This window comes from Bombyx mandarina, chromosome 17, assembly GCF_030267445.1.
Source record: "Bombyx mandarina strain Sakado chromosome 17, ASM3026744v2".
NCBI classification, from domain to species: domain Eukaryota; kingdom Metazoa; phylum Arthropoda; class Insecta; order Lepidoptera; family Bombycidae; genus Bombyx; species Bombyx mandarina.
In genome coordinates, this window is record NC_143223.1 from 5,170,827 (window position 1) to 5,190,536 (window position 19,710).

The 19,710-nt window shown below is 36.4% G+C and overlaps 1 protein-coding gene across 1 annotated transcript; it reads right to left on the reverse strand.

Moving 5' to 3' along the window:
- Window positions 1-1,071: 1,071 nt before the first annotated feature.
- ClC-b (chloride channel protein 7) lies at window positions 1,072-18,677 on the reverse strand. Its single transcript, XM_089734386.1, has 15 exons — window positions 18,286-18,677; window positions 15,976-16,080; window positions 15,670-15,868; window positions 14,624-14,733; window positions 14,303-14,446; window positions 13,625-13,802; window positions 13,308-13,457; window positions 12,985-13,126; window positions 11,413-11,551; window positions 9,573-9,836; window positions 7,927-8,103; window positions 6,487-6,696; window positions 4,851-5,021; window positions 3,868-4,029; window positions 1,072-2,420 (listed from the first exon to the last, which is right to left on the reverse strand). The coding sequence occupies exons 1-15, from the start codon at window positions 18,415-18,417 to the stop codon at window positions 2,319-2,321; spliced, it is 2,385 nt and encodes a 794-aa protein (XP_089590512.1). The 5' UTR covers window positions 18,418-18,677; the 3' UTR covers window positions 1,072-2,318.
- Window positions 18,678-19,710: the final 1,033 nt, after the last annotated feature.

Sequence of the window (19,710 nt, forward strand, 5' to 3'; positions counted from 1 at the left end):
TGTGTATACGGCCCATCACAAATGGTTCCTATCACTCATGAACAATAGCAATATCAGAGATACAGCCAAACTGCTACACACCTCTGGAGACTTTTTAAGTGATTTAATTTGAAGAAGGACACATTATAGGGCTCTGGAAAACCTGGATGTGGGTGCAACTATTCTGAAGCTAAATGGTTGTACCAATACTATAATCTGAAAATCAAGAATAGATTCTACTTTGGTGTTAGGTGACAGAAATCTCAGGGCTTTTTCCTTAGATTTTACAGTATCAAGCTTTAATAGAACCAAAGCTCTGAAGATCTTGAGAATCCAAACTTTTTTTTTGTACTTGCTTATTTGTCAAGATCATATCACATTAGTATGTGATATGACATATGGTGAGCCTAACCTTGTAGGTACTAGCGGCCTGCGAAAATCTACCACAAAGCAGATTGAAAAGTAGGATAGCGGTTCTATTCATAGAATTCAGAGTTTCTTATATCACAATGTGGGCATTTTGATATCTATAGTCTAATAATCGCTCAACATTAGGTGCACCTAATAATCTACCAATATTAGGTACCAATGTTTTATAAGTCGTCGCCTAAAGGATAAGACGTCCGGAGCATTCGTATGTAGCGACGCACCGGCGTTCGAATCCCGCAGGCAAGTACCAATTTTTCTGATGAAATACGTACTTAACAAATGTTCACGATCGACTTCCACGGTGAAGGAATAACATCATGTAATAAAAGTCAAACCGCAAAATTATAATTTGCGTAATCACTGGTGGTAAGACCTTTTATGAGTCCGCAAGGGTAGGTACCACTACCCCGCCTATTTCTGCCGTGTAGCAGTAATGTGTTTCGGCTTGAAGGGTGGGGCAGCCATTGTAACTATACTGAGACCTTAGAACTTATATCTCAAGGTGGGTGGCGCATTTACGTAGTAGATGTCTATGGGCTCCAGTAACCACTTAACACCAGGTGGGCTGTGAGCTCGTCCACCCATCTAAGCAAAAAAAGGGTTAAAAAAAATTATTGACAGAACAATTTTAACTAAAAAGGTAGGTAGGTAATGAAATTTAAATTATATCACAAAGTTTATTCCCTTAAACATGTCAATATATTATTCTTATAAAAAATATCACTTTAGGTTTAACCATGTTATACAGATTTTTGTTATTAAACTTAAAATAGTATATGATTAAAATATGATAATATATGATTAAAAAATAAATTACTTATTTTAAAAATCACAATTAAGTCCAAGAAAGAAGATAAATTAAACCTTCAATAATATATTCACTTTGATATTTTCTAGTTACATTTCATTTTAATGATTCAAAATTGTTATGAGAAAAAATATAAAATATATTCTAAACTTCAATTGCAAGTTGTAGACGTAATTAGAAATACTTTTTTTGGTTTTCATGGAACAATGGTTGAAGCACTCGAAACATCAGAGATAATAAATTGAAACTAATATGTTAAACTGCAAAACTAGTTTTAATTAGTTTTAATTAGGTCTACAATCTTTGAAATGTAAATAAAATTTAATCTAAACAAAATTCTCGATTTGTTTCAAAATTCTACAAATACAATCTAAGGAGCCCAATTTAAATTTTCCAAAATGTTTACACAAAAATAAATGAAATAAAATTAACAGTATTTAATTTTATTGTAAGTAATTAAGTGTAATAAATTTGATCTAGTGAAGCGAGATCGAGAGAAAATGAATAAAATATATCCTCAGGAAGAATTGTATTCATTATGATAAATTTTCAAAACTGTTATAAAGGTATAATATAAGGCCTAATATAAAGACAAGAAGTCAACAAAAAATTAAGGAAAATAATTGAAATGTATAGGGAAAAAAAAATTTACAATAAAAAAACTAAATCCTACCTAAAGTGCTTGAACTGTCTCTAGAATTCCACGGCGATGCAAAAATTTAAAACAGTTTATAGGAATGCCCTTAGCAACATTGCTTCAGGTTTTACCTAAAAAATGTTTTGATGTAATTTTCCTAAAAGTTTTTAGGGGTACATAATATACTTATAGTTGTTTTCTCATGTCTATCAAATTATAAAAACTAGATTACTAAAAAATTTAATCAAACTCATTACATTATTTATTAATTAAAATGATTTTACACAAAATATTTTTTAAGAAAATTTAATACTCATTGTGATGCAAAAATAATGGGAAAATTTCTAGGAGAATAATACATCTATCAACAGTAATATGTTTTATCACTTCATTACTCTTTGGAGATATGGCAGTCAATAGTAATTCGATATCACATCTACCTATCTGTGTTCTAAACAATAAAAGTTAAATTTCACTAGAGAGCACCAACTCCTCCATTCCCATATGTCCTCGATGTCTCCATACTCGGTACCGAGCTATATCTTTCCGAGTCACTATACCAACAACCTGTACGAAAAATTCAAAGTAAAAAAAAAATTTTTTGGAACGAAGCTCTTTATGGGACGATGCGGGGGGGTACCCTAACCGGGAAAAAACGTCCGTAACGTAAGATTTTTATTACTAATGCACACATTGTACAATAACTTAACTTGGTAATAACGTACAAATTAGTATTGCACACAGTGTACGACTTAACTTTGTAATAACGTACAAAAAATAACATTTTTTATCATTAATTGACCACGATCTCAGAGCGTTCGTTTGCGCAATACACTAACTCTTATGCAAACAACCGTGAATGAAGTATACCACAATAAGTTCTCACGTTACCGAATGACCGTGGGTTGTTGCGAAACCTCCAGTTATTTTCTTTATACCTCGAATAGAACTTAAAATTAATATTCTTATAATAAGGAACTTCGTTCCTATCCGGTGTCCCACGACACCACACATCTCGTTCCAGGAATTGATTGCAATGCCAATAAATAAAAATTGGCTTCCGTTTCGTATCGCCCGGGACCGGATCGCATGAGGCTTTACGGCGGAAGTAGGACTGCGAGAGCAATTCGTGCAGGCCTCTACACTTCTAAGTCATAATAGTTAAACAATTTTCTTTTCCCTACCCATGCGCTGGTAGCCTAAGGGTTATTTCAGCTACACCCAGACATTTAGGTGAGCTCACAGCCTCAAGCTGAGAGAATTTGCTAACACTAGCCCTAGCATGACCAGTGCTTTATAGAATCTACTATTGGATCGGAATCGTGGCCTACTAAGAAGATCCAGAGAGAAACTCAGTGAGCTGTGTCTATGGATTAAACAAACTAAATCTGTAAGATCCAATAATATCCAAGACTAAAGTCTTTATAAAGTACTAGCGACCCGCTCCGGCTCCGCTCGGGTCTTTAACAAAAATTTCAACGTTATTTTTTAAATTAGATTTATTTAATATATAATTTAATATATATATTAAATTTAATTTTAAAAATTTTTTTAAATAAAAGAACGCTTATTGCCGCCTAACTACAATAGTTAGACCGCGACAGCATACTGTCGCAACACTTTTTGTAAATAATAATGTGTTCTACAAAGTCGTAGTATATTATTTTATTCTATCATGAATAGTTTTCGCAGGGCACGCGATGTAAAGAATATTTTAGGTAATTTTTTTACACCTTGGGTTACATTATTGGAGTTTCAATAAGGATCCCTAAATTTTTTCAAAAAAGATTATAGCCTATGTCACTCGGGAATAGTGTAGCTTCCAAAGAATGAAATAATTTTTCAAATCGGTTCAGTAGTTTCGGAGCCTATTCAATACAAACAAACAAACAAATCTTTCCTCTTTATAATATTAGTATAGATATAGACAAGTTCACTTTGAAGACATATTAATATCAAATTGTCGATGTTTATAAATAAAATGAAAACAAATACCACAATAAGCTGTACACACCTCATTGACATCGTTGACAATGGGCAAGTGGCGCAGCCCGAGAGCCCTGAAGAGCCTGAAGAGCCGTGGCAGGGAGGCGCGATGCGGCAACGTGTACGGCGATGGGTTCATGAACGGTCGGAGATCTATCATGCAAGACTTCTCCCAATCTAATATCTCGAGCTTAGGAGAAAAAAAAAAGACAACTGCTTGAAATTTCTACCCTCCATGGTGTTTCCCGAGCGCTATGACATGTCCTTCTTCAAACAAGGCTTGTGGAGAGTATTAAGTGGTAGGCAGCGGCTTGGCTCTGCCCCTGGCATTGCTGAAGTCCATGGGCGACGGTAACCACTCACCATCAGGTGGTCTGTATGCTCGTCTGCCTACAAGGGCAATTAAAAAAAAAAGATATTTTTTTACCTTGAATAAGTTTCAAGGTATTTTTTTTAAGGTTATTTGAAATTTTATCTTTTTATAATCGGTTGTCCGGAGCACATAACACAGAAGAAAATCAATCTGGAAAGTTTATTCTATATATTAATACGTGAAGCAAAAACTTTGTATCCCTTTTTACGAAAATTGCGCGGACGGAGGAGTATGAAATTTCCCACACTTATAGAGAATATAGAGGAGTGCAGAATGTTAATATTTTTTTAAATTATGCCTAAAAATAGATTAAATCAATAAAAAAAAATTACACACACTACCATGAATTTGACGCACACACATGCATGCGCATACTATTTATTTATTGTAAAAATTTTGTTCTTGACGTCTGTAGTCAAATTGAGAATAGATTAAATATTGTTTCTCTTTATTAATATTTTTCTATAGTGTAGTCTTGGCGAAATTTGTGATTATGCAAGTATAATAGTCTTTGAAAATACAATCATAATAGCCTACAAACTTACAATTTCAATTAATTATAGTCGAATTTCGACTACTGCGGGACCTCTAGTTAAAAATTAATTGATCAATAAATGTTTTGATTATGTGATACTCACCTCATCTATAGATGGGAATCGGGGATATTCCTTCCTGAACATATCCATGTCCACTTGAAAATTCGACCACGTCGTGTTCGCGTTTTCATTGTATATTTTATTCTGCAACAGCACTATCAACTGGGAGCGAAGTATCAGTCCACGAAGACGTTTGTATGTCGTTACTTCGGACTGAAACAGATAAGCAATTGTAATTTCTTCTTCTTCTGGATCTTCTCAGTGGGTTGAGTTTCCGATCCGGTGGTAGAATCTGCGAAGCACTGCTCTTGCAGGGTCAGTGTTAGCATCACTCCGGTTTGAGCCCCGTGAGCTCACCTACTGGTTAAGGTTACGCTGAAATAGCCTCTCAAGGCTCTCAGCTTAGGTAGGTAAAAAAAAATGTAATTTGTCATTCAGAAATTATACTTTTTTTTAATAGTGAGACTGTTTGTTTTCATGATATATTAAATAGAAATAACTGGTAAATACAGTGGCTAGTTAGCTATATGGCAGACTAAGTGCGAAATGTACCTAATCGGTAGCCAACGAATAGATTATACTTCATAAATGTCAGCTGGGAAATGCACTTAGCATATGGCAACATTGCCCAAATTCATAGTAAATACGCCCAAACTAATATGCTAAGAAAATAGCGGTTTCCATCTTGAATCTATTATTAAAAATATTGTTTGTTTGATATTCGGGTTGTATACATTCAAATTTATCACTACAAAAGACATCATCTGTCTTATTAAAAGAGTATCAAATAACACTAGATTTATCCAAAAATCTCAAAGGACATTCCCTAAATCATAGTACAAAATGACTCGCATTCCCTTTAGCTTGTGCTGTCATACCCGATCCTGTGGACCGAAAGGTACACAGTCGACGTCGCCCTAAACACGTCATTACAGATGCTTTTAGGTACCACAAGCACCGGTCACCGTCCTCGTCGGATCTGTCGCTTGCGACGAAGGGCTCGACGAATAAATCAACCCATAGACAAAAACCTTCTTGCCGGATCTTATCAGTATCTTATCTTATCTTATCAGTGCTCTGAGGAATTGTTAGAGATGATACCGCCATCTCGTTTTTACCATCGCACTGCCCGCCACCGGAGTAGAGTTCATCCATACTACCTGGAGCCACTGCGGTCATCCACAGTGCGCTTCCAGAGGTCTTTTTTGCCACGTACCATCCGGCTATGGAATGAGCTCCCCTCCACGGGTTTCCCGAGCGTTATGACATGTCCTTCTTAAACGAGGCTTGTGGAGAGTATTAAGCAGTAGGCAGCGGCTTGGCTCTGCCCCTGGCATTGCTGAAGTCCATGGGCGACGGTAACCACTCACCATCAGGTGGGCCGTATGCTCGTCTGCCTACAAGGGCAATAAATAAAAAAGTAGGGCCACGTTTCCGATCCGGTAGTAGATTCTGCGAACCACTGCTCTCGCTAGGGCCAGTGTTAGCAATACTGCCGGTTTGAGCCCCGTAAGGTCACCTACACGTCAAGCTGAAATAGCCTCTCAAGACTATCAGTATAGGTAGGAAAAAAACAACTTGTGCTGTAAGTGTTAGACAAGAATTGTGTTCTAAAAATAATAATAGTGAGTGAGTGAGACAGACTCAATCACCCCCGTAAAGATTAACCTAAACTTACATCATCAGCGAGGGGCGGGTCGACGACCGGGAACCCATTGTAGGAAACGAGCTTAAGTATCTCGACGATGTGACCAACGTTCTCGACCGTTCGCAACGTGAACACCGGATGCGACATTACTTCGGACGCGTACACGTTGTGCGCCAACGGAGGCGGCTCCCACGGCAACAGCGGCACGCCCGCCAGCTGGATGTATATATCGTAGATACCCTGAACGCAACATCAATACTTAATTTTATATATAGATATCGACGCTTGAAAGGCAAACGTGACTAAGCGACAATGCGTGAACTTTACAGTAGACTAATTTAAAGTTGAAATACCTGAAAATAAAATTTATTTTAACGAATCTAGCTGTAGTTGTAATCTAGCTAGTAGCTGTAGGATTGAAATTATTTTAATAGACCTAGAAATATATATTTTTGCGCATCGAATATGGTTATTGCCTATCATTTATGTATAAAGCAGTTATTGTCGCTTAATCACGTTTGCCTTTCAAGCAAAACATATTATATAATAAAAATCCAACACGCAAAATTAAAATTTGCGTTATTAATGGTGGTAGGACCTCTTGTGAGTCCGCGCGGGTAGGTACCACCACTCTGCCTGTTTCTGCCGTGAAGCAGTGCCTGTGTTTTGCTTTGAAGGGTGGGGCAGCCGTTGTAACTATACTGAGACCTGAGAACTTATATCTCAAGGTGGGTGGCGTATTTACGGTGTAGATGTCTATAGGCTCCAGTAACTACTTAGCACCAGAGGGGCTGTGAGTCGTCCACCCATCTAAGCAATAAAAATAAAATAAAAAATAAAATCTTTTTCATCTATATAAAACAAAATTAAATTAAAAAAACAATATAGATACTTCTAACATATCTGAATGTATATACTCGCTCATATAAGTAGATATGTTTATGCGAGTATATTGTGTGCAGACTTTGAAACGATTGGAAGAACTTCAATGAAATTTTAGGTAATCTTTAAACTAACAAGTACTTTTACTATCACTTTTTTACTATTTTCATTATGTAGATATCTTTAACATCATTTTTATACCCTAGTAAGGAGGACAAGCTTATTAAAAAGCGTCCGCTGAAAAGGAGCCAATTAAAGTGGCGCCATAGTAACAAGTGGAAGGTTTTTAAAAACAGCGCCATATAGTAGGATACTAAGTTAATAAGGAACGAAGAAACACTTTCTACATAAATAGTTGAGCTTTTAAATATTGCATATTTTTTAACTACACAACTCAAGAAAAATATTAAATTATAAAATTTCACAATCTTTAAAACGGGTCGGGTCTATATTTAAATCATTTCCATTTCCTAAACTGGCGCCCTTACAGGTGGACACTATTTCAATTTGTCCTCTATACAAGACGGTCCTCCTTACATCTACCCTCCATAGCTTTACGAAAAGAAAAAAATTATAATGTTCACTTACTTCATTGAAGAAATCGCCTATCCATTTGGCCACGACCAGCGTGATGATGATGGGCAGGGCGTTTGATATCTGTCCTGTTGTCTCTATAATAATGACCGTTAATGATATCGTCATCCGTACGACGCCTCCCAGTTGAGCGGCTGCACCGACCAGCGCGTACTTGGCTGGGTTAATAGTCTAAAAAATACAAAGTAATCTAATCCTCTTTTTAGTAACTTATTGCCTTAGCATGTTGATGAGGCACATCGCATAGCATATCCGCTGCCTGTTGTGAAATATTTTTCTGGTTTTACCTTGGTTGAGCTGGACTTGTCTAGTTAAAATTAGTATTAATTAAAGACCAGGTTACAAACCCAGGTAAAAACAATAGTAGTGAATTTTCGTTTCAAAAAAATTTTACTCAATTGAATATCTTTTAGATATAAAACAAATATTAATAGAATAAACAGACTTGCTTGAAAATTTTTCAGACTGGTCACCCCTATCGGTAAGACGGTATGTATTAATTAGATTACATATAACTTTTACTTCTCTATTTGTAAAACCAGTTAGTAACAATTGATTAAATTATTTTATCATATCATCCATGAGAACAGTAAATTTTTTTTTTTTTTTTTTTTATTGCCCTTGTAGGCAGACGAGCATACGGCCCACCTGATGGTGAGTGGTTACCGTCGCCCATGGACTTCAGCAATGCCAGGGGCAGAGCCAAGCCGCTGACTATCGCTTAATACTCTCCACAAGCCTCTTTTAAAGAAGGACATGTCATAGCGCTCGGGAAACACCGTGGAGGGGAGCTCATTCCATAGCCGGATGGTACGTGGCAGAAAAGACCTCTGGAAACGCACTGTCGATGACCGCAGTGGCTCCAGGTAGTATGGATGAACTCTACTCCGGTGGCGGGCGGTGCGATGGTAAAAACGAGATGCCGGTATCATCTCGAACAATTCCTCAGAGCACTCCCCATGGAACATTCGGTACAAAATACAGAGGGAACCGAAGTCCCTCCGCAGACCCAAAGGTTCCAAACTCTGTACTATACTGTTACAAACTCTTTGGGAATGTAACAGAACATTTGGTACAATTTTTTTAAGGAATTTTATGACCTGGTAACTAAGACCTTTAGGTCAAGTCTTATTTTAATTTATATTCATATTTTTATGAAAAATGATAATATGGAGTGAAATAAAATGAAGATGATTAATTTGAGACATTGATCAACTGAAATGAAATTAAATGAGATGATATGGGATGAAATATAATCTCAGTAAAATGGTAGTTATTTACTACTGACACTTTTTCAGTGGGCTTTTTGGAGGATCCCGAGAAGCTATGTCCAGCGGCTTTGTTTCATTTCCCCACATTTGCGCACTTTCATAGATATTAAACAGTTAACAAACCACCGTTATTACACATTTAAACTTGAAGAAACACTAAATAGACAAAATAAAACAAAGCACACAACTTCATTCCTCGCGTTCCCGCTAAAAAGGCCCACATTTGGTACAATTTTTTTTTTGGAGTTTATGGCCTGGTATCTAGGCCGTTACGCCACATTTGGTACAATTAAAGTTTTTTCCACAGACAATAAAACCAGACATACAGGATAGAAAATTCGAAAAAAAAAACAAATTTGACCAACATACCTTGGAAGGTAACATGTACTGTATGGATATAGCGAGCAATCTTCCCCAAGCGGCGCCGGTCAGCAGGTTCGGTATGAACAAGCCGCTGGAAACGGCCAGACCGAACGTCCACGTCGAGAGCAGGAAGTAGCATACGACGAACACTAGTATAGACCAGGGCTTGTACGAACCCATCGGGTCGTGGAGGAACGATCGTACCGACGCTTCGGGCGTTTGGAACCATATCGCGGCTAGCGCGTTGTACTCGCCGTCTTCGCAGTATAACTGTACAAATCGTGTTTTGATTAATAGGGTAATTTTACAAGCATTCTCTGTATCTACTAGAGCAAAGATCGACAAATGAAAGTATTCTGAAACGAAATAAATAAATAAGATTTTTTTTTAAATCCTACCTAAGTTGATAGCCTTGAGAGGCTATTTCAGCGTAACCTTAACTAATAGGTGAGCTCACGGGGCTCAAACCTGACGACGTTGCTAACACGAACCCTAGTAAGAGGCGTGCTTCGCAGAATCTACCACCGGATTGGAAATGCGACCCACTAAGAAGATCCGGCGAGAAACTAAGTGGGCTAATTTTGTGTTGTTCAGTTGGAGCACCGGGTAACTGAATACTCCAGAGGGTCTCACAAACAAGTTCGAAAAGGAATGGCGGCAAGTAGCGAGCGAGGCGCGGGCGTGATTTCGGTGGGTGCCGATCAACCATAGATAATATACTTAATATGTCGGCGTCCGAAAGGCGCGCGTGAGGCGTGCTAAAAGGGAAACCCCTCGCTCAATACTCTATGAGTCGCGCCGGGAGCCGACAACGACAGCCCTTGATTGGCCACGGCAGGCCTTTGGGTTGCTATAATAGTTAAACATTCGTTTTTTTATTGCTTTTGTAGGCAGACGAGCATACGGCCCACCGCGATGGCAAGTGGTCACCGTCGCTCATGGACGTCAGCAATGCCAGGGGCAGAGCCAAGCCGCTGCCTACCATTAAGTACTCTCCGCAAGCCTCGTTTGAAGAAGGTCATGTTATAGCGCTCGAATAAACACCGCGGAGGGGAGTTCATTCCAAAGCCGGGTGGTACGTACGTTTTTTATGAGGTACGTACATATTCGCGATAAAATAATTTAGCACTTAACACGCAGACATTATATAAAATCAACAAACTAGACTTAAATTCGATTCAATAGCAATACTTTTACCGGCCGTTTTGTGGTATAATTTTTAGAAATTAGTCTTTAAATTAATTGATTCACGTCTTTGATAGATGATTATTAATTTATGAGGTTTATTTATTTATTTATATTTGAGTTATTGTTCGGCATTTACGCCAAAATAAGTTATTAAATTCTTATAACGACTTTTGGTAACGAAAACTAATATCGTATAGAGACGTTGCGTTTATTATTAATACAAGTAAAATTCGATAAATGAATTAAAATCGCAATTATGACAACTTTTACGGTTGAATCTTGCGTTTTGATTGTAATAAAAAATAAAAGAAAGAACAAATCGTCGTTATCAAGCTAAAATCTGATATGTGTACTTTTTGAAATTTTTACTTTTTGATCTTTTCGTATAGTTCACAGCCCTATCTATCGTATAAAAACTGTTGTGTCTATAGCTTTAATATTAATCTATAGCTTTCATTTGATATAGTTCTTAAAAATTCACCTTCATCTAAAATTTTATACCAAAATGTTTTGTACTCGTTAATTCAAAATAGAGTTTTTGCACATAGCAGATTTTGGTTTGACAACGACGAAATATTAGACAAGGAAAAAAAAAAAGCTTTGCATGTGTGTTTCGAAAATAGAAAGAGACAACATCAGAAGGAAAGAGTAAACACACCTGTAAGGGTACGTTTGTAGGGTCCTCCCCGAGGGGACGACAGTCGTCGAGTAAGAACATCATCAGAAAACCGCAGGTCGCGCTCGCCGCAGCCACCAGGCACGCTTCCACAACCCGCAACCACGGGGCGCATATGTATCTAAACAACATGAAACACCATAAACGATGACATTCAAAAACCGAATTCCGACTGTCTAATAAATTCTAGAATATTCTAGATGAAGAGATTCAACCCGTCAATACCGGTGCTGCTTTTGGTGGATACATACGTCTATCGAATGTTCCCGGTCACCGTCCTCGAAACCGTCACTTGCGATGAAGGGCTCGACGAGCGAATTAACCCATAGACACAGCCCACTGAGTTTCTCGCTGGATCTTCTCAGTGGGTCCCGTTTCCGATCCGGTGGTAGATTCTGCGAAGCACTGCTCTTGCTGTTAGCAACAGTCACGTTTGAGCCCCGTGAGCTCACCTACACACGCTAGGGTGAAGCTGAAATAGCCTCTCAAGGTTATCAGCATAGGTAGGGAAAAAATAATCGATAGTAGTCCAGTAGGTAGGAGTATGCGGTGACCCTTTGATGACTAGCTACAGAAATGAAGAGATTTTCTAACGAATCATCATCTCTAGCTTGCTCGTAGCTTGTCCCACCTGTGCCATTGCTACGAACCGCAAGCTGCCATTTTGATTTGCCACCCCAGTTTTTGACGTTTATGAAATTTTCGTCAATTGTCATTCACTGAGCAAGCACCTAAGCATTTGGTTCAGAAAATTTTCAAAATCAGTGAATTCCGACCTTATGCTCTCCAATTGCTAACGGAATGTATAGAAGTTTTTCATGTAAAATGTAATATGATATAATTCCTAAATAGCACATCGCAAGTGAACAAATTTCTCATGACTCACCGAAGTCGAGACCAATAAGTTCTGAATCTTAGTACCTACGTCTATCACTCACTTTAGAGAAAAAACCTAGAGAGTTAGGACAAGACCTTCGATAGTGGTAGGACGTCTTGTGAGCCCGCACAAGTAGATACCACCACCCTGCCTATTTTTGTCGTGAAGTTTTTGAAGGGTGGGGCAGCCGTTGTACTGTAAAAACTGATATTTAGAACTCATGCCTCGAGGTGGGTGGCGGCATTTACGTTCGGGTAACCACTTACCACCGGATGGGCCGTAAGCCTGTCCACCAATCTAAGCAAAGGAACATTAAATATCTGAAATATTATGTTAATATGGTAGTATAATAAAATTTAATTTAATGTTCATTTTGCACAATTCACGATTTCCGACGTTCCGAATACCTTGGTTGTTGGTCAATTAAGGTGCTTTTTTTTGTTCCTACCTAACCTGATAGCCTTGAGAGGCTTTGTCAGCGTATCCCTAATAAGTAAGTGAGCTCAAGGGTCTCAAGTCTGACGACGTTGCTAACACTAACCCTAGCAAGAGCGGTACTTCGCAAAATCTACCACCGGATCGGAAACGCGACCCACTGAGAAAATCCGACGAGAAACTCAGTGGGCAGCGTCTGTAGGTAAGGGAAATTGTTTCAATGAGTTACTAATAATGTTTACCTTATTCTAAACACCGCCAATTTGTAGTTGAGAAAATTCCACAAGGCCCCCAAAAGGCCTCCGACCACACCGAAGAGCATAAATACTGGCAACTCGTAAAATTGAAATGGGAATGGTTCCATTTTACCCAGATTTAAAAGACCTGAAATCATTTAGGAATTATCAATCGGTTCTGTCTAATCAGACAACAGAGACAGGCATAATATTGCAATCATAATAATTTTTAACGGTCGATCGAAGACGCGGTTTATTTATAGCATAGGTATGCGTGTTTTATCAAGTGCATTCGTTTATTTGGTCCCAACTTGTTCCTGATACTTTACCTGGATAGCTGAGCTCGCCCGGGTGGCCGTGGTAAGCCGACAAAGCGCAGTTCAAAGTAAATGTGGATACGACCGTCCCAAAAAACGTTCGCCATGTCAGTGCCTGATTCCAAAAACTAGTGCCTTCTTCTAATGAAAATAACACACCGCCTGAAATTGTTAGACTTATTTATTTTATATACAGTTATTGCCTTGGATCGTTGTTAAAATCTATTCAACTTTACTTTTTGGAGGTTATGATCCCTAGTGTACGTCAGCTTTAGAGTTGTTAGTAGTCGCATCGAATGAATAAAATAATCGTTTAGTTGTTGTCATACCTATAGGGGCTCCAAAAGCAGCGGAAACACCAGCCGCCGCTCCAGCGGAAACGAAATCCCTCTTCTCGTGATCCTCGCGGAAATACTGAAATATCTTGAAGTCTTTATTGAACGTCGTGCTCTTTCCTTGAGATATTCCCGCCGCCACAACCGAACCGCTGTGGATCATTGGACCTTCCTGTAAATGACATAAGCTTTTGTCCTTGACTTTTTCAAAATAAGTAATTACATTCCGTCGATAAAATAAACAACTATATTCTTAATAATGTCACCATTGCGAGTACTTATCATCCCATACATACAGGAGCTGCACAAATTTTAGTATAGTCTCAAACTATGATCACTGTGTGATAGAAACATTACAGAAAGTATGTGACAGAAATATACGTCAAACAAAGTATAAATAATTAATTGGAGACAAGTTGATAATTCACACGCGGCCCCAAACTAAGATTCCCTGCCCTGTGACAACTAGATACGTATATAAATACTTCAAGATTAAACACAAAGATAAAGAGAAAACAAATCTGTTCTCATACGAGCGTGTGCCCGATATGGAATCGAATTTACACGTCCAATAAAAAATAAAAAATAAAACTCAACACATCAGTCAGAGTCTCTTCAATCAAATGTCTTGCTATTTTCACTCCAAAATATATTAAATGAAATATTGAATACCTTTCCTCCGGCAAGACCACCAACAACTGCTGTTATTACACCTACGGCTTTTACAATAAGGGTTTTAATCCTTACTACTCTAGGTACTTTAACTCCGTTCAGGTAACATTTTACTTGTGGTATGCCACTTCCTGCTGCCACTGGCTGAAAAAATATTTTTAACGTTCATTACACAGATACAAACAATGAAGGAAAAAACATAACGATAAAACAAAGTTAAATTAATGGAATTTCATGTGATAGCTCCAATCGCATGATAACTTTAAATATAATTTAAATAATTAGGAAGTTAGATTTGGATTTAGAAAAAAATTATCTTACCTCAACATATGCAACTAGCATTGATCCAATAAACACAATACATATATTCGATAAAACCCATAATAAATATGGAATGTATAGTTTGTCTTGCAAGACATATTTATCAACAGCTGTTTACAAGTTCAGGAAATTGTTTTTAATAATAATAATAAAAATTTTACTTTTTTCTGAAAAAAGGTTCTACTCGTGAGACATAGGTAATAGACACAGTAATACAAAAAAAAATATAAATAAAATTTTCGATTAATTCTATTTCCTTCACTACTTGTTTTTTTTTTTTGTAATTAATTACTATAATATAGCTTTATCAATTATGTCAAAGAACAATACATCACACACCTAAAAAAAAATTGAAACCTCAAATATCTTTTGAGACATTATTGATTTCAGTATTGATTATTTCTTAATGTAAAATAATGAGTGATGTGAACGCTCTAAAAGATTAATCTGAACTTAAAGTAATATTTTCATATATATTTTTTTACTTAGCTAGGTGGAGGAGTTTACGGCTCACCAGGTGTTAAGTGGTTACCAGCGGCCCATAGACATCAACAACATATATGCCGCCACCCATCTTGAGACATGAGTTTTAAAGACTCCCAGTTTTTACAGTGTACAATAGCTGCCCTACCCTTTAAACTGAATCCATTAGTTCTTTACGGTAGAAATAGGTAGGGGGTGGTGGTACCTACCCGTGCGTACTCACGAGACGTCCTAACACGAGTAATAACGCAAATTACAATTTTTGATGGCTTCATTTTTATTACACTATGTTATTCCTTTACTGTGGAAAGACAGATAAGTTCTAATATGTGTACTTTATTACGATAGGCAGTTTGCTGTATACACCATGGGGAACCATTTGTGTCTATAAATTTTAATTATTTTACTTAGGTTGCAATGTACAAGCTTTTCATAAAATCTCTCCTAAAATCCTTTATTATAAGGTCAAGGAGCTACCGCTTTTTTGACATCTGTAACAAACTGTTTATTTTCTATGTTTTATTAAAAAATATTTTTTTAATTTATTCTATTATAAAGGATACATTTCTTGAGGGCTTTATATTTGATATTTGAGAATTCTTCAATGCAAATATCAATGAAAAATGCTATCAGCGCTGTGATAATACCAATCAACAAAATTATAAACCATCTCAATATATCCTTCCAAACTATAAATGGATATCCACGTTTTCGTTCTTCATCTAGGAGTAGATGATTTTCACAGGTGTCATAATCTAAGCTCTGGAAAGTAGGAAAGTAAAAACATGGATTTTCAGCAAATTGCACAAATACAAATGGAATTGAATTTTTAGTTTTGTTCCAGTTTTTATATTATAAAACCTTCTTACTTCATATTTAGCTGATAGCACATTCAATGAGCCTGGTTCAATCTTTTGAACAATATTCCTCCGTCGGACTCCATGACTACCCTGTAATTCATTTTCATCAGGATCCTGAAAATGAAACAAAAAAAAACATTCTTCATAACTATATATATGAAGTGTGAATACTCAATTTTGCCATTGCCATGTAGATGGTGAAGTGGCTATATATACTTAATGGTATTTTTATTTTTAGCATTTAACATAAAGTATGAATACAACACATCACTAAATAAAGATCAATATTCTAACAGAATATTTTATATTCTTAACATATAGTCAAAGGAAAATATACTTCATTTCAATTAGAGAAAATATAACAATTTAAACTTAGCTAAAAACTCTAAAAGTCTATGATCATTAACAGCACTTGGATTTCTTGTATACCTATTTGAAATTTCAACCTTCTAGCCAAGGTAATAAGACATAAAATAGTGTCAGCATCATAGTCGGTTACTCTTGGCAGAGCAGTTATGTGGAATTCTGGTTTATTAAAGCCTTGACAGATGTTCTCCACAGTTTGCGAGCTGAGGCTTGGCGCACGCATTCGTTAAGTGGGGTTTTAGTAAGGTCTTTCCCCTGATCAGTCCAGCGCAGGGCGCTTCGTCCAGGAGATCTTTTACCATTAACCCTACCCAGAACAACAAGTTTCTCGATAAATAAGAATAGTCTATAGTGTATTAAATTTTATCAAACTCATGCAAATCATAGACATAATTAATATTTTTAACATCAGACTAGAAAGCATGTTTAGCCCAGAGAGCCAGGGTGGGACACCCTGTGACAGACACCTTGTGTCTGAAATTTAATATCTCTCAGAAAGGAATGAGTAGTCACTGCTTTCATGAGTCTTCCTTTTTTTTAAGTTATTTCTTAATAATATTTGTGAAAAAACACCTCAATGATTGTAAGTAATTACTGGAGCCCATAGACATCTATAACGTAAATGCCGCAATCCCAGCCTTCAAACCGAAACGCATTAGTGCTTCAAGGCAGAAATAGGCGGGGTGGTGGTACCTACCCACGTGGATTCACAAGATGTCCTACCAAGAGTAATTACGCAAACTATAATTTCGTGGCATTGATTTTTTATTACATTATGCTATTCCTTCACTGTGGAAGTCAATCCTAAGCTTTTGTTAAATACATATTTCATTAGAAAAATTGAATCATAAAAGTATATTTATTTATATATTTATATTGCTCTGTAAACAAAGGAATGACATTTAAAATTTATTGTTATCATTATTTTTCAGAATTTATATTACTGAATTTTTAATACTTAAGCGACAGAACAAAATCTTTTAAATTTATGAACAAAATATTTTTTATATCTTGGCAGAAAAACCCTTTAGTACCCTTTTGCCTATTTGTGAATTTTCTTTTACTTTGTTTAGTAAACTAATAAGACACAATGAACTTTTTTCTATAAATAAAAATTTTTAACCATTTTCTTCCTGCTGTTATAAAAAAAAATTCAATAACAAAGCATATCCTACATTGAATCTGAATCTTGGAGTGTGCATTTCTTTTTCTATCTTATTGTTGGTAGCCCAAGGGGCTATTCCAACCAACAACAGACTGGTGAGTTCACTGGGCTCAACCTAAGTGAACTGCTGACACTAGACACACTAGCAACAGCAGTGCTTAGCTGAATCTACCACCAATCGGAATCACAAGAAACTCAGTGCATTGTCTCAATCAGTAATTATAGTCTATTGAGTAAACATTAATAATTAAATAACAATAAAGAATATCACTTTTTCACATTATTTTTATTTTTATCTCCCTGAATTTATTAGCTTGTACAGCAGACACAGGACAACTTCTTACAACATAATAAGTTGGAGTTTGAATATAAATGTAATGGCAGGCAACACTTGACACATGATTACAGATTTCGAATATTAGAATTATTTTAAATGTTTAAAAAACAGATGATTGTCTTCTCGTAAGAAAAAGTCATGACTTCTCATCTAGACACGGTTAGAGAAACGTGTAAGAGTTTTATAAAAATATAAAGATAATAATTTTATAATAGTGTAACAGTGTTCAAACTATCTGCAATATAATTATAATGAAGCAGTGTGTTTTTAAATAGTCCCTCATCACCTACAGAACCCAATCCCCTCAAAATTAACCGTCCAACATAATATTTGAATTACACTTTGAAATGACATTCACAAACATTTGACTACATGTATCGCAAACAGTTTAATACCCATATTTATACTATGACTGTAATATTGGATTATTTTCTTAAGTACGAACACCTACCTCGTGATCTGGTTTATTTAATTCTGTGTAATTTGAGGAACTTGGTTCTTCATTGGCAACAAGTTGGGCAGTTTCCGATGTTGTTTCGGATATTATTTCATCAGTATCGGATAAATGAGTATTTTTACTCATTTTTCCTTATGCTATCACTAATTTACAATCAATGTCTCTAAATAATGAACGAAGATTTGTTTTTAGTTTTTAGACACTGACTAAAACAGTTTCACTTCGTCATGGGTTGTTGAATATCATCATTAAGTAGGTGATACACATAACAATAATCTAAGTCTATTAAAAATTGTAATTTACAACAGATATACGTTTCTGTGGGCGTTCTTTGTTTAATTTTACAGTGCATATTGCATTCCATCCATGAAAATATTATGAAAACTGACATAGAAAAACATCTTATGTCAAACCGTCACAATGTGTCAACGTCAGCGCGTTGCATGTTTCCCCTTCAGTCAATGAAGTAGGAAACCTAAGGTCTATGCCTTCAGTCGACATGCAAATAAAACGGCACGGGCAAAATTTCTTCTTAAAGGCTTATTACACTTGGCTAAATTTAGTCGACTGAATTCAGTCGCTACTTAATTCTAACGAATTCTAAAGAACTAAATTTTAAATCTTGATACGAATTTCCTGTTGCAAGAAATCTTAATATTACAACCAATCTTCCTTTTGGACTTATACTATCGTAGGATTATAGTTATATAATAGACTATCGTAGTATCATAGGATAGTATGTTGTTTTTGAATAAACGGTGTCCACAAGGTTTAATATTTGGTCAAACGATCTCGACTCCATTCGTAAATAATTTCTGAAGTCTGCTGGTTCTAAATCACTCATAATGTTCATATTTGCTAACTTTCCACGCAAATAAATATTTCTTCACCCATATTCTTCTTTTTTTATTTCAATTGAGCCGACAGCGAGGGCTACGCCAAGACCAATTTTTTGTTGTCTAGACAATACTGGGGCCATCCTCTTACACACACGACACGTCCAACTTCGTTGCGTTTAAGCTGGCAATTGATTCAGTAACTGAATTAAGACCAGTGTAATCAGAAACTTCTAACTTGCTTCTGAATTCAGTCGACTAAATTTAGCCAAGTGTATTAAGCCTTTTAGTAATGAAAGGAACAAATGGTACTGACTATGAAAATAAAATTGAATGAAATGATATTTTACTTCCCTTATAAATCATGGGATAAAGTCTGCTGAAGATACGTGGTCACGGACTATGTCTATGTCTTGTGTGTGGGTGCCGTCATTGATACATCCAAGATGACTCCCAGGTACTTCCTGGCCCAGGGTATGGGTTGGCCGAAGAGGGTAATTGGAGGTGAGTCTGTGATTAAAGGCCCTTGTCTCTTTTTATTCATTTCTATATAAATATTGTAATCTCTAAATAGATGTTAAGA

Excerpts from the sequence above, each read along its gene's own strand:
- ClC-b (XM_089734386.1), bottom strand. The coding sequence starts at position 18,417 with ATGAGTAAAAATACTCATTTATCCGATACTGATGAAATAATATCCGAA. Across the intron at positions 13,458-13,624 it reads TGCTTTTGGAGCCCCTATAG|GCGGTGTGTTATTTTCATTA; the intron begins GTATGACAACAA and ends TAACAATTTCAG. Across the intron at positions 4,030-4,850 it reads GATTCCCATCTATAGATGAG|CTCGAGATATTAGATTGGGA; the intron begins GTGAGTATCACA and ends TTTTCTCCTAAG.